Source organism: Nannospalax galili, unplaced genomic scaffold (genome assembly GCF_000622305.1).
Source record: "Nannospalax galili isolate Female #2095 unplaced genomic scaffold, S.galili_v1.0 scaffold1871, whole genome shotgun sequence".
NCBI lineage: Eukaryota > Metazoa > Chordata > Mammalia > Rodentia > Spalacidae > Nannospalax > Nannospalax galili.
This window is the reverse complement of record NW_008330293.1, coordinates 562,931-578,703: the sequence shown is the minus strand read 5'-3', so window position 1 is coordinate 578,703 and position 15,773 is coordinate 562,931. Positions and strand designations below refer to the sequence as shown.

At 40.5% G+C, this 15,773-nt stretch overlaps 1 protein-coding gene across 1 annotated transcript in view; it reads right to left on the bottom strand.

Moving 5' to 3' along the window:
* The window catches only part of LOC103742327 (disintegrin and metalloproteinase domain-containing protein 5-like), a 103,379-nt gene that overhangs the window by 61,727 nt on the left and 25,879 nt on the right, over window positions 1–15,773 (bottom strand). The window contains exons 10-13 of the mRNA XM_008843382.1: window positions 15,102–15,183; window positions 7,034–7,170; window positions 3,566–3,758; window positions 2,383–2,478 (exon numbers count right to left, since the gene is read on the bottom strand). Of these exons, the coding sequence (XP_008841604.1) occupies window positions 2,383–2,478; window positions 3,566–3,758; window positions 7,034–7,170; window positions 15,102–15,183 (508 nt within the window). The remainder of the gene's footprint in view (window positions 1–2,382; window positions 2,479–3,565; window positions 3,759–7,033; window positions 7,171–15,101; window positions 15,184–15,773) is intronic.

Here is a 15,773-nt window from a genome sequence, read left to right as displayed (position 1 = left end):
GGGGGGGGGGGGGGGGGGGCTACGAGAGAGTGCCGTTGGGGGTGGAGGTATGAAGGTTGAGATATTCTGGATGAAATACACAAAGATTCAATAAACACAAATTTAAAAAAAGAAATACAGAAGCACAAAACCCCCATTAATAGTCTGGAATAAATGAAAGAAAAATGTTAAAAACCTAAGAATAAAATCTAAACAAGAGATTAAAACACTGAGGCCACAACTTGAATAACCTGAAAACACCAAAAGAAAAGAAACGGCCTCTCATGCTCACAAACCACCAGGATTAATATTCTGAGAACGGCTGCACTATCAAGAGTAATCTACAGCTTCAACATAATAGTGAGCACATTTTCAATGACATTCTTCACACAACTGGAAAACACAATCCTAAAATTCATATAGAATTCTGGTGCACACTTAATAGCCAGAGACATTCTGAACAGAACTATCAATGGTGGAAATATCACTAGACCTGGCTAATAACCATACTGCAGAATCATAGTAATCAAAACAGCATGGTATTGGCACAGACATGGGCCTATAGACCAAAACACCCCAAAGACTCAGAAACAACCACAAATCAATAGCCACCCAATTTTCAACCAAGGCGCCAAAAATGTATTGGAAAAAAGATAACCTTTTCATCCAGTGTTCCTGGGGAAACTAGATGTGCACATATAGCATGAAACTAGAGCCTGTATTTAAGCCTCACAAAAATCAACACCAAGTGCATCGAACACAATGAAATCCTAAAACTCTGAAGTTGCTGGAGGGAAACAGGGAAACTGCTTCATGGTGTAAGAACAGAGCAGGACTTTCTGAAAGGGACTCCAGTAACTCAGAAATGATCCCTAGAAGTGACCCATGAGATTCCACCACACCACACAGCTTCTGGAATGCACAGGAAAAATCAGAGAGCTGCTCCCACTTCCTCTTCCCAAATTATACTTTGATTCACTTGATACTGTATTCTGAAAATTTATTTTGCCTCAATATTACTTCCAAACTAGCATGTCTAATGTTTTCAAAATTCTGTCTGTAATAACCTCCACTAGACAGTGTGGGGTAAACTATTTCCATATCCTGAATCATGAATTTTAAGGTAAAAATTAACTACAACTTCCTGTGGGCTACAAAGCCCAGCCTGCATTTCACAGCACCAGTTCTTCTCGTTTTGAATCTGTAGGTCAGGGAATCAAGAATAATGCAGTTTCTCCGTTCAGCCTAACCAGGAGCTGCCAATGTTTTTCACTGCTGTGACACCCCTGATGTCCCCCTCCCTCCAGTCCTTATCCTGGCCTCCGTTTTCTAGTTCTCTCCTATGTCAATAAGTAACGCAAAGTACAAAAGTTCTACTATTTGCTACGGTTGTGCTGATCTTGTGTTCAAACTGGAAAATCACCCGTAGTCCTACTTCACTTTACTCCCCTTCTACTTAATTTTTCCATATGCATATCCTGGCACTATCTTAATTCCAAATCGTCAAAGTTGCCAATATTTTCAAGAAAGGAATTTTCTGGACATTGATTTGGGATCCCATTTCAACTTAATTCTGAAAGCATGGTCTTCCTCCAGTCTATAATTTCATTTTCTTTACTTTATTCAGGATTAGTTTTTCTTAGGATACCAGTAAATTATGCTGGGGTGTAAGCAATTAATTGCGATTTCTTTAAGTACTGTTAATATCAAGAAAGAGAATGATTTTTGCAACATTAACTGAATAAACTTCAGCAAAGCAAATGACTTTACCAGAAGACAATAAAGTGAATTTACCAACCAAAAGTAACTGATCTACTTTCTTGTCCTTAATGTGAGTGAGGCATGGAAAATATGAACTTAATTACTACAGGGATGTGTTGATTGTAGAGAAATTTTGAGAGTCATATAAGAAAGCTTGTAATTGCCTATAGAAACAAAATGTCAAATTGGGGGCTAGAGAGATGGCTTAGAGGTTAAGAGCACATACTGCCTTTGCAGAGGACCTGAATTCAGATTCCAGCACCCACATCAGGTGACTCACAATCATCTGTAACTAACTAAAACTCTAGATCAAATGCCTCTGGCCACCACATGCATATACCCACACACAGACACACAGATACAGAGACAGACACAGACAAAAACACAGACACACACACACACACACACACACAAAATCTTTTTTAAAAAAAAAAAGAAAGTCAAGCTGGGAATTAAGCATCAGACATTGTGTACACGAGAGTAGAGGAAATGACAGACTAATGAACACAGTGTGAGGACAGTTCAGTTGTGTGTGAATCTCAGAGCATAACTAGGGAATGTGGGTTAATGTTTTCCATCTCCTCGAACCATGTACTTGAAGAAATTGGTTACATATGGCTGTCCAGTGCGGAGTTCTCTTACTGTGCAGTCCTGTCCGCAGCACTCTCCAGAACCACATATCGCCTTGTGCTTTAATCTACATGACATAGGGTCACAGCAATTTTTGTGTGTACAGTTCTGCAAAGAAATGACAAGTCGGACGTCATCACACATGATTGACTAGTATCACATAAAACTACAGCACACGATGTTACAAAGCACACAGTTTTTCTTACAGTCATAGCTTCAATAACACCAAATGTGTAGAAACCAACATCTTGAATTCAATAATTTGTCTAAGCATTTGACAAAGGTAATTTGTCCAATACAATTTAACAATATTACTATGAAATCAAAACCCAGAGGAAAAGCTACCTGATGCCTTCTTAACTGCTATTCTCTAAATGTTTCCATGTCTCGCTTTTTATAACAGATGATATCACCTGACACCATTTACAGGCAGTCCCAGCACTCCAAGGTCTTGGCACTGTGCACACACTCAGACGTGTGCTCCAGTTGTAGTGGCCTTTGCTTGGTGCTGCTCCTACTTCCTATTCCATCTTTCCTTATGAAAACTGTCGATTCTAGAGCTGCACCATCCGACAGGGTAACCGCTAACCAGGTGTAACTACGTCTAAATTAACTGGAATCAAATGAAATGAGTAACTCAGCTACTCAGGCACATGCATCACATTCTAAGTGGTCTACATCCACATGCGACCAGTAAGTCACAAAGTGGACAGCACAGAGACATGTCCGTCATCACAGGAAGATCTGTTGACAGGCACTGCACAAGAGGACTTACAAACGCATGCTTTATTATCTAGAATTTTTAAATTGGTAACGCCTGTCAGTATAACAAATTTTCCCAGCACATCAGCCAGCAGCACATTTCAGTGTATACTGTCCTCCCCACGTCCTTCTGGGCTTTTCCTCCTCTTTGTCCTTCCAGCTTTATTGCTCTGACAATTCAAGACAGGCTTTGTGGGATTATTTTTGAGCCAACACAGATATTAAATAGTGCCAGCAGACAGCCCTTAAAGACAGGCACCATTTAAAGAGCTAATGTACCAACTTCCAAAACAAAAATTAGGATGCTTAAAAGTTTATGTTGACACAGAAGAAAAACGCCTCTTTCAAATCCATTTTACTAAAAGACAAAGTTTTCATTTTTCTCTTACTATATATAAGAAACTGAGAAGATTTCGGAAGAAGTCCTACCAACCTTCAGAGTGCCACAGTCACATTGTTCTTTACCTTCCACCACACCGTTCCCACACGTCCACCTCGGCGGTTTCGGGGGTGGTCGTCTCCTCTCTACAGGAATGTCCCGAAGACATTGCAAGTCGTTGTGGGATGTAAAATATTTAAAGTCATCTAAGCTGCAGGAACTAAAATCCTTTGTGCCCTCAGAGTACCTACAATATGAAAATACGAATGTGATCAAAGCTATGGCTGTGCATTCCTATATCCCTGTAACACAATGCTTCGAAGAAATCTTTCAGTACCAAGATTCTTCACACAGAACAGTAATCGTACGCTTAAACCCGTTGGTTGGGTTGTCAATATGTTTAACATACTTTTATAACTCTACCAAGCAAAAGTGAAAACTCACAACGTATTTCAACAACTTCTTTTACATTTGTGTTTATGTAGAACTCGGTGCAGGTGACCATCCCTCAGTGGCTGCAAGGTGCTGGTCCCAGAATCCCCAAATTCCACCCCTAGACATCAAAATGCACATATGCTCAAATCTCAAATACTTGTGTGTGTGTGTGTGTGTGTATGTGTGTGTGTGTGCGTGCGTGCATGCGTGTGTGTGTATTCCCTTATCAGCATTTTTTTCTTGGTCTTTTTTGAGACAGGGTCTCCCTGTGGCCCCAGCTGGCCTGAAATTCACTATGTAGACCAGGCTAGCCTTGAACTCACAGAGATCCACCTGTCTCTGTGTCCCAAGTGCTGGGGTTACAGGCGTGCATAGGAACTTTTGTTCTTAATTACCTTTCTAGTCACTGAAATTTCAGGTTTGATGTTCAGTACATTTTAAATTTATTTAATTCCAGCTTGTACTCTTTATATAAATGCCAATATACACATGCTAACTTTAACAGTATATTTTATAGGCTACACAATTAAACTTTTCAAATAAAAATCCGTCACAGACATCTCATCAAGACAGCACAGCATGTACCTACTGTACCTGCTGCTCCTCACCGAGTGCAGCCATAAAATCATAAAACAGCAGGAACCACCCGGAGGAGAATGCTGCAAAGACTTGGAGCAGAAGCCGTTTCTCAGGACCCGAAGAACAGCACAGGACTTAACCCAGGACTTCGGCGCCTTCTCCTCTTCCCCTCAAAAGATGATGACCCGGGATTCTTGTTTTCAGAACTCAGAACGTGACAGGAAAAAACAGCTCAGATAGGCTCCGTCTTCCCAAGATCAAATGGAAAACGCCAGAAAAGCTGGCAGCACTAGAAGAGAAAGCATCAGACGCTCTGCTGACACCGTGATGGAACCGTAGTCAGTGCAGTCACTGAAGGGAACAGCACGGCCTGCTTCCGAGGGGAAGGCTCTGAGCGGTCTGGACTCCCACAGCCGGGAGCAGGGAAGGAAGCAAACGGAGTGAAAACCGCCTGGGCTCTGCTGTTGCCGCAGCACCTCCACTGTGGATGCGGTGTGGAATCAACCTCAACGTTCACCAAGCAACGAGCAAAGAAAACGTGTGCAAGACCCTGCTGCTGAGGACAGGACGTACTTCAGACACAGGATTTGAGGCAATGGAGCTGGAACTGACCTGGAGGCACCTCCCCTGAAGGCGAGCTCTCATAGCTGTGGAGAGCACTACCCAGCTAGTAAGACAGACCATCAATCCACGGTCCAACCCCAGCTTCAAGGCCTAAAAACCACATCAATGACCGGCACGGCATGCGACACTGTTGCAGTAATGGCACTTTTATCTTGGGGGTAATCAACTGCTACCCAATTGGACTTAAAGCCCACTCCGTGGGAGGATATTCATGTCTGGAACTGTAAACCCAGCCAAATACACATACCTGGAGAGGCCACAGATTTTAGAGGAAACCCAAGGCTCTCATATCCCTAGACAAATGTAATTTTTTACTATATACAAAATATGGATCATTAAATTTATAGATGAGTATCCCAATCACCAAAGAAGCTTCTTTTTTTAAGAGACAGAAAATATTACAGAGCTCCAAAACTGGTCACACACAGAGATTGTCTGTGAATTCCCAAGCCTAAGTGGCACATCTAGGATGCAACCTCTATACCTAAGGCTCATGGAACACAGAACAAGGGATGAAGAGAACTCTAATGCATCTTTCAGTTCTCATCAATGAAGATCCCTCATCAACAGAGGACCAGGAACACAAAAGGTCATAAATGGCCAAAACATAGAGACTAAGCCTACAGAGGGTGGGTCCTTGGACAGATCTCCTATATTGAGGTCCACCCACCCAGTGCTCAGGGACCATTGCAGAAGAGGGGACAGAAAGACTGTAAGAGCCAGGGAGGAGGTGCATGACCGTACGGAAATGGTCCTACAGGCACCTGGGACCCTTTTCATACAAACCTACAGCAATGGTGTCAGCACACACAAGACCCATGCAAACTTAGGCAGACAAAAACCCAGCACAGAACTGTGGAAATGAACAGCAGGCCCCAATCTTAGTTGAAGAATTATTGGCAGCTGGTTACTGCTGGGTGAGGAAGAGCTGATCTTCTTGAAGAGAGAAATTCTAGATAGGCTGGCTAAACCCCGGTGGATGAACTTGCCCTGAGGGACATCTTGGAACACTAGCTTTATATAATAGGCCTTAACACAAATTGACAGAATGTATGAACTCCAGTGGGGGTGGGGAGCTGTGGGAGGGTGCCGATGGGGAAGGGGATATAAAGATGATTTTCTGTATGAAATACACCAAAATTCAATAAAAAAATTTTTAAAAAGAAAATGTGTTTATGCAACTCAGTACTATTTGGCCACAAAAAAAAAGTACATAATCCTGCTGTTTGTCACAACATTGATAGACTTAGAAGAAAGACATCATGTCGGGAAAGAATTCAGGCACAGGAAGAAAAATGCGGCATTATCTCACTAAGTGGAATGTGGGTTGATCTCATGGACATTGACAGCAGAACAGTGTTTACCAGAGGACACGGAGAGTGGAGAGAAGGGCGTACGGGAAGACCTCAGTCCATGGGAACAGTATGATAGACAAGAATGTTCTGATGCTTGCTGGTACAGCAGGGTGAATATAGTAACAATAACTTATTATATCTCAAAACAATTAGAACAGGCTTTATTATGTCAACAACACGAGGAAATAATTAAAGGTGAAGGTGATGCATATGCTCATTATTCAAAGTTGATCAATATCCAGTGTGTTCAAGAATCAAAACACAATAATGCACCTCATAACGATAAATCAACATTACATATCAAATAAAAAGTAAACAAGAAAAAAGACAAGGATAAGTGCTGGGGAGGTTAGGAAAGAAACAAGACGCTGCAGGTTTGTACTAAGTGTATCCACTGGGAAAACAGTACGAGAATTCCTCAAATATTAAAAATCGAGCCATCGATCACTCTAACTTGATTAACAGAAATGGTATACTAACCCCAAAGAGGAAAGATACATGTGCATTTAAAGAAAGAAGATTGCCTTACACTGCTTCGGGGGTCATTGTGCAAACATCTCCTGAGCAGAAACAGGCATCAGCATCATCATAAGTCAAACCCAGGCCCAGGCCCAGCAGCTGCACAACAATGACACTATAGGACTCCAAGGATAAGCCTTTCGGATACTAAACATAAACCAAAAAAGGAAAGTTAGCAAATTAGTATATATACAATTCGTTTTTAAGATTTATTAACACATTCAGGATGCCTAAGCAGATGCAATCCTAGTAGAGGTAGACAAACATTTTGAGTATAGATTTTAAACAAGGATGGGTCAACATAATGAATTTTATCTCAAAGTACTGTTACTTAATGCTACTCTAGCTACCTTAGGAAATTTAACAGACCTGAACACCTCATTGTGTTGCTGCCTCGAGGTATTTTTAACACAATGCCTTTCGTCTTTTAGTAACCAAATCTGCATTCCTTTTGAAGTAAAGAACTTCTATAATGGGTCCTGCTCACAAAGGTTTCCTGATATTAATGTTATCTATATATCATCTATATATTATAGATCCATTTTGTTCCATGAGCTAGGTTTGACTTGCTTCTAGTTGGTTAAATACAACAGAGATTCCGGGATCATTTCTAAGTGGGCTATGGAAACGTGTGTGAAGATATTACCTAAAGTTACATGCAGTCTTTAAAAATCACTTTCAGGGTTGGGGATTTAGCTCAGTGGTAGATGCTCACCTAGCAAGCGCAAGGCCCTGGGTTCGGTCCTCAGCTCAAAAAATCACTTTCAAAATAATAAAAAAAAAATCACTTTCAAAATCTCAATGGCATTCTTTACTAGCAGAAAAAAAATTCAAAAATTTATACAATATCACAAAAAACTCTTATTAGCCAAAGCCATTTAAAGCAGAAAGAACAAAATTGCTATTATCATTTCTATATTCGATTCCAATTGTAATTCAAAGGTACAGTAATAAAAACTTATAGTACTTTTACAAAATCAAACATGTAGGTGAAGAGGACAAAATAAAGAGCCACAAATAAAACCACACAGTCCACTGACCTGACTGGCAGGAAATCACAGTGAGAAAATGGCACCATCTTTAAAGAAGGATGCTTCGAATGAAGGAGTTTGTGTGTATGTCCACCACCCCATGCCTGGTGCAGGACAAGATGGCATGCTAACAAAAAAGGAAAACCTTGCACACTGCTGATGATAATTTAAACTGATATGACCACTATGAGAAACTTCAAGGTGATTTTCCAGAAAATAAAAATAAAACTGACATCTAATCCACCAATCGGCTATTTACATTAGAGCCGCATTCAAGCTCGTGAAGAAACACTGTGCTTCCATGCTCATTGTGTTATGAACAAAGAAAACCTCCAAGTTCATACACATAAACCCATTCGCACCCACAAATACCATTCAGGCTTGGGGAGGAATGGGGGGAGCATAGGGAACATAGGTCTTCATGCATGCTAGTCAAGTGTTTTTTCTTTTCTTTTTTTTTTTCGTTTTTTTTTTAATGCGTGTGTTTTGCCTGCATGTACATAGGTACACCCATGCATGCAATGCCCACAGACCCAGAAAAGGGTGTCAGATCTCCTAGAACTGTAGTTACAGACAGTTGATAGCTGCCATGTGGGTCCTTGGATCTAAACCTACGTCCTCAGTAAGACTAGCCAGTGCCCTTGACCAACAAGCAGCCATCTCTCCAGCCCTGTGTTTCACCAGTTCTTAGTTTTTATCTTGAGACCGTCTCACTAACATACCCAAGAGAGACTTGACCTCATTCTACAACCCAAGCTGGCCTGAAATGCCAATCCTGCTCCCTTAGCCTTACAAGCAGCCGTGCTATAGGCCTGAACCACCAGTCATACAAAAGAAAGAAAACCTGCCACTTGCAACTGCATAGATGAACCTGGACTCAGTCAGAGGAAACATTCTATATAACATCACCTTTGTGGAAGAATCTAAACTAGGCAAACTCAGAGAGTACAGTGGGCACCAGGCAGAGGCGAGGCACCGGTATAGGCATTAACCTGCTCTGAACGGTGGCATCAACCTTGAAATCAGTATGCAAAGAGCCAGTTTTCACTACAACTGAAAAAGCAAGGACTAGCAAGGAGTAGCAATGCGTCCTCCTCTGAGAGGAAGGGGAAAAAGATAGGATAGAAGCGGCTGTCCAGACCCTACAAGACATAAGACAAAAGCAGTTGAAGCATAGCTCCAAGAACAGTTGCTGTGCGGGCACTGTGCTCGGATAATGATGCGGGTGTTGCAGCGGGGTGAGAAAAGGTTATCAGTGACCAAAAATGAAAGAAGTCAAAAAACTAGGAAGAAAAATGATTCAGAAGAAACCACCAAAATGTGACATAGGTCCAAAGCACTCAGGAAAGTGTAGCTACCCACAAGTACCAGAAGAGCCCTACTGAAGACACAGGCAAAACCACCAAAGACAGGGCCTGACGGCTCAGTGGGTGGTAGGCATGAAAGAAAAATCACATATGAGAAGGAAAGGGAATAGTGTGATGTACCATAGAAGACAGGCTCCCGACTCCTGTGTCTGAGGGTGGAGGGAGTTGTACAGGGCTCTTCACTGGGAAAGTCAGATGGACACAAGAGAAGGAAGACAGTTCCATTCTTCTGCTAAGGAACAAAATTACTTCTCCAAAAGGGTCACCCAGAGAAGAGATGCAGGACATGCAGCGGAAGTCAATGACAAATCAGCCACTGATGAGTTCTCAGACTTTGGGATCTGGGTTTCCCAGGCTTTGTTGAGAACAAGTTCCAATGGTTGAAATCAGAGATTTTCCGGAAAATAAAAGTCCAATCAATAATCAGTCCTAAGAGAGTCCCAAGGAGGACTCGCACATGTGAAACAAAGGCCGAGTTTGGGAAACAGCAGGCCATGTGAGCAACATTTTCAAGTTACTGTGTTTCAGTGGGGAAACTGTATTTGATGATCTTCTGTGAACTTTTTATATAAAAGTTATATTCCTTTTCTCTCTTAGTAGCTTAGTATTTAAAGAGATATTTGAATAAGTCTCTTTGGAGGAATTATAGAATGGTTTTATCCTTTTTCATATGAGTTCAGGTTGTGTTTACATAATATTTCACAAATCAGATACCTATTAAATTCACTTATAATAGTATATCCCAGATTATTTCTCCCATAAAAGAATCTGTAAATTATAGCAAATTAAGATTTTCTCATTTGTGCTTATAAAAAATATTTCACTGATATGGCTTTGATTTTGGCCTTGAAAATAGATGTCAACATACATTTAAAATAATAACAATAATAGAAAAATGGAAATACAAACAAACTGAAACATGGGCAGTCAAGTCAACATACAAGTAATTGGGACCTACGACTCCAAGCACAGGATGACTGTCCATCGTCCTCATGTCCAGAGCCATCATATACAAGGTGAATAACATCTCCTTACAAATGCATAGAATTAAGATAGCGTATAGTATATCCTATGTTATGTAAACCAAATTATACGATAAGTAAATCAAATGACAAATATCAGCAAAAAGTATTATTAAAATACACAAATATTTAGAAACTTAGAGCATACATGTAATCTCATATGCCAAGTAATAACTCAAAAGGAAAATTTGAAAATACTGTGGACTTAGTTATTAACTATCAAACATCTAGAATACACCAAAGTTGACACAAAACATTCATAGCTTGAAACACTTATAAAGGTTTCTAACAAATTCATCATCAAAGTTTCTTCCTTTAGAAGCTAGGGATGGAAAATATTAAATTAAATAAAGAAATTAATAAAAAACAATGAAGCAAGAAGCAACTGAAACACGTAAATCATATTAGGTCATTTAAAATTTTTTTAAAAATTAAAAGAATTAGTAAACCCTAGGAAGACCAACCCAAAATAGGATAAGAAGAAGAAGACATCACCACGGGGTGCAAAGTATTATGAGCCACCTGTACTCGCCAATTCAATTATATAGATGACATGGACACATTCCTTAAAAATAGCGTGCCAGCACCCACAGAAGGCATAAACAAATTGAATAGCCAATAACTGTAAAATAAATTGATTTTTCAAAACTTCCCAACAACTTATTGAATTGTTTACTGATAATTTTTATTAATGAAAAATAACATCAGCATCATGCAAACTATTTCAGAAAATAAGAAAGGAGGTGGAGGAACGCTTCCAACCTCTTCTGAGGCATCTGTAATATGAATGCAAAAATTTGATAAGGAATCTCAAGACAGACAAATAAAACCAATAAATACTTGACAAAATTAGCAAATTGAATCTAGTAAGACATACAACATAAGTCAGGTTTACCTTAGGAATGCAAAATTGGGATTAGTTTAAAGTCATTTATACTAAATGAAAAGAGAAACAAGGATTATACTTATCTCATTCAAAAGAGAAAATTCATTTGACAATATTCAAGCCATTCATGGCACTAATTCATAACAAAGAACTGAAGGAAATTTCCATCTGGTAAAGAGGCACAGTTCACACACATACACAACCCACACAACCGTACAGATACCATTCACCCTAGAAGCAGCTTCATATTTAATGGAGCAATATTGGGCATTTTCTCCCCAAACTCAGGAAAATAGCAAGATGTCTTTCCTTTGTCCCTTCGGTAAACATTGTCCTTGAGATCCAAGCAAGTTACAGAAAGAAAGGAAAGAAAGAAGAGGGGAGGGGAGGGGAGGGAGAGGAGAAGGAATAAAAAGAGAGATGCTGTTTGTCCACAGAGGACATCAAAATCAATATTGAAAACCTAAGGGGATGATATAGCTAACAGATGTTGCATGCAAATTTTCCAAGATTACAGGATACACACACACACACACACACACACACACACACACATACGTGTATAAAAACCTGAAAATAGAGCATGCCCCTAGGAAATGGCTTTACACTTTCCCCATCAATCAGCATGTCTTTTCCAAGAGTGATCAACAAAGTTCTCAAGCAAGGTTAAACCTATTCAGTCTGGCAATAATGGCTTCTTACATCACCACAACTCAGCACATGCCTGAGCACAGAAATATTCTCAACTTACCTCACTTCTCTAATTTTGAAAAATTTTTTCTTTATTTTTATTTTGTGTGTATGAGCTTTTTATCTGCATGGATGCAAATGTGCAGTGCATGCAATGCCCATGGAGGTCAGAAGAGGGCATCAGATCCCCTGAAACTGAAGTCACAGATGGTTGTTAACCACCGTGCGTGCGGGTGCTGGGAACTGAACCTGGGTCCTCTGCAAGAGCAACCAGTGTTCTTAACTACTGAGTTATCTCTCCAGCCCCTCACTTCACTAATTTTTATATAACGTGGTTGTACACAGAAAATAAGCCTGTAGTAAACCCTTCGTCGTGCTCCTGCAGAAAACAAGAGACTATAAATATGAAGTGGCTGTTTCTTACCACAGCCCTCTGCTCTCCCCAAGCATACAATCAGAGTTTAATACAATAATGCAGTTGTGATGGTTAGCGTTAACTGTCTAAGTGGCAGGATCTAGAATCACCTGGGAGATGGGTCTCTGGGCATGCCTGTGGAGGATTATCTTGATTACACTAACTGATGTGGGAAAATCCATCTTAACCGTAAGAGGATCAGTCTCCGCGCGGCTGTCCTGGGCAGCCGCATTCATCTTTCTCTGCTTCCTGTTGAAGATAAAAAGTGACTGGGTCCTTCAGGCTCCCCACCATAATGGACTTTTCTCCTTAAATTGCTTTTGTCAGTGTATGTTATCATAGCAACAGGAAACTAAGTCAACAATAGTAGCCTTAAAATAAAAAAAAACAGAATTAATATCTAACAAAAAGCATATGATGGGGATGTGTAGATGACTCAGCTGCTTGTCACATAAGAAGGACCTGTGTTCACTCCCCAGAACTCACGGGGAAAAAAAAAAAAATCTGGGAGTTGTAATGTGTACTAGTAATGTCCTGGGTGTCAACTTGACTGGATCTGGATTAACCAAAATGAGAGAGACCTTCCTGACTGGATCATTTGAAGCTGGAAGACCCACCCCAAGGTGGGCATTACCTTCTGATGGCAGCTGTATAAAAGGCCATGGCAGAAGGGGCTCTTGCTTTGCCCCTTGTCTTTTATCTCACTGCTGAGTTCATGTTGCTGCGATCAAATTCTTCAGATTCCAACATAGACTGAAGCCCAGCACATCTCCCAGAATCCTTCAGACCTTCCTGGCCAGACTGGGACTACCGAGACATCCAGCCTCGTGGACTGAGCAACTACCAGATTGTCAGCCTCTCCAGTGTGGTGCAGCCATTGTTGGACTGTTCAGATTCTACCCTGTAAACTAATCTAATAAATCCATATGTGTGTATACATGTATATATATGGATAATATAATCTAATAAATCCTTATATATATTCATTCTACTGGATCTGTTTCTTCAGAGAACCCTGACTAATACGTGTACTTAATCCTAGTGCTAGAGAGACAAGGACAAGAAGATCCCTGGGACTCACTGACCAGCAAGTCAGCCCAGCCAAATCAGGCCATAAGCAACATTGTCTCAATAGACAAGATGCTTGAAGCTCAGTCTTATGGCCACTTGGTGCTGGGTCCTAAGTGAGGTAGCTCAGGTAATTCTAATTCTGCTAGGAATAGACATGGCCTCTGACCACACAAAAGTGAGGGTGTGAGTAGCAGAGGCCTTTCTGAGATACCAAGAGGGCCTGCAGAGTGCTGTCTTCTGGGCACAGCACCTCCACTCGCCTATCCTAGACCTGCATAAGATTGGACCGGGCTTGTGGTTACTGATGGATTTTAGGAAAGGAGGGCGCGTTCCTGTGGATGCACACCACAGTGAGCCCACCAGGCTCCATTGGATAGTGCTACACCCCTGGTGACGCAAGCAGCCCTGGATCGATTCTGTGGGTCACCAAACAAAACTAAAAGACATGAACATGGAAAAGGGACCCAAATGAAGATGGGCGACAGGACGTAAACGGGGGTTGAGCGCAATCGGAATGCATTATACACACATGTATAAAGAATTGTTAAAGCTGGGCATGGTGGTGCACGCCTTTAATTCCAGCACTAGGGAGGCAGAGTCAGGTGGATCTCTGTGAGTTCAAGGCCAGCCTGGTCTACATAGTGAGTTCCAGGACAGCTGGGGCTACAGGGAGACCCTGTCTCAAAAAAAGACCAAAAAAAAAGAATTGTTAAAGAAAAAATCAGTGAATGAACACAAGATGGACGGCTCCTGAAGAGCAACATCTGAAATGGAGCTCCGGCCTACACATGTACATGTACACACACACGCAGACCTGTCACCAAATGCATGTACACATGGGTGCACCCATGACCACATGCATGTAACCCCCCCCACAAAGAATAAAAGGCATATGATGAACACCGATAATTAGAAAAGGATAACAATCAGGATTTAATGAGAGGATTTATAGTGAGTAAATAATAAACATTAATAAATAAAATAATATTGTTCATAAATATTAAAATATGATCTACAAAGAAAAAGTTTTTTTAAAACAAATGATATACCAATTCAACTTTCAAATATCCTCTTTTTAAAGCAATGATACACAGTTCAGTTTTGATATAATGAGTTTGTAACATAAAAACTATGAATACATGAGTAAATTCCAAAAAAATATTTACTGGTGCTTCAAAATACTTAGGAATTTTTACTTATGTATATGAGTGCTTTATCTGCATACATATAAGTACACCACTGTGTGTTCAAGTGCCCACAGAGTCCAGAAGAAGATGTTAGATCTCCTGTGACTGAAATTACAGGGAATGAGCTGCTACATGGGTTCTGGGAACCAAGCCTGGGTCCTCTGCAGGAGCAGTCAGTGATCTTAACCACTGAACCATCTCTCCCTCCACTACTTAGAACTTTTTGAAACAGGAAAATAGAGAAAACTAGATATGGCCACGCAGCAAGAACTAGAGAGTGATCACAAACCAGGAACTAGAGATGGTCACACAGCAGGAACGAGAGATGGTCACAGAGCAGGAACTAGAGATGGTCACACAGCAGGAACTAGAGATGGTCACAAACCAGGGACAAGGAATTGTCACATACCAAGATGACAGCACCGTTGGAGTTCTCACTGCAGAGCATCCCTGGATACGTGGCTCCAATAGAGGAAGGACGTTCCTCAAAGCTATAAAAGAATGAATTCACTCAGAGGTGTATCTGAAAGCAGTGTTATAATGACAATAATTTTCACAGCAGCAAAGACTAAACATTTATAATATTAGCACCACGTTACTCAGAATTACATGCACAATTCCTATACAAGCTCAAACCACATAAAATCCCAGCATAGACATGGAGAAGTAGGTAAGAAATCCCAACCCAACCCAAGAATCTTTTGACAACTGATGGCTGCTGGGGAAGGGGAGAGACAGTGTCTTACAGGGACTCTTGTTGGGGCCAGTGGATGGATCCATGCTGAAGGACATTTAAGGACACATATCAGACTCTATAGGCCATATACATGTATATAGATAGATATATAAGAATATATAGATGATACTACGAAGATGTTATTTGCAACGAATAACACAAATAAAGAAAAATATCTAGAAGTTAACATAAGAATACTTAAAATAAATTGTAAGCCATTGAAAAGGGAGCTAAATACCATCAAACTATATTGTATGAAAGTTGCAAAAAATTCAATAAAGAAAAATACTAAAAGAAACGATTATACTATTTAAATATACTTTCTCAAAGCTTCATTAAGAATAT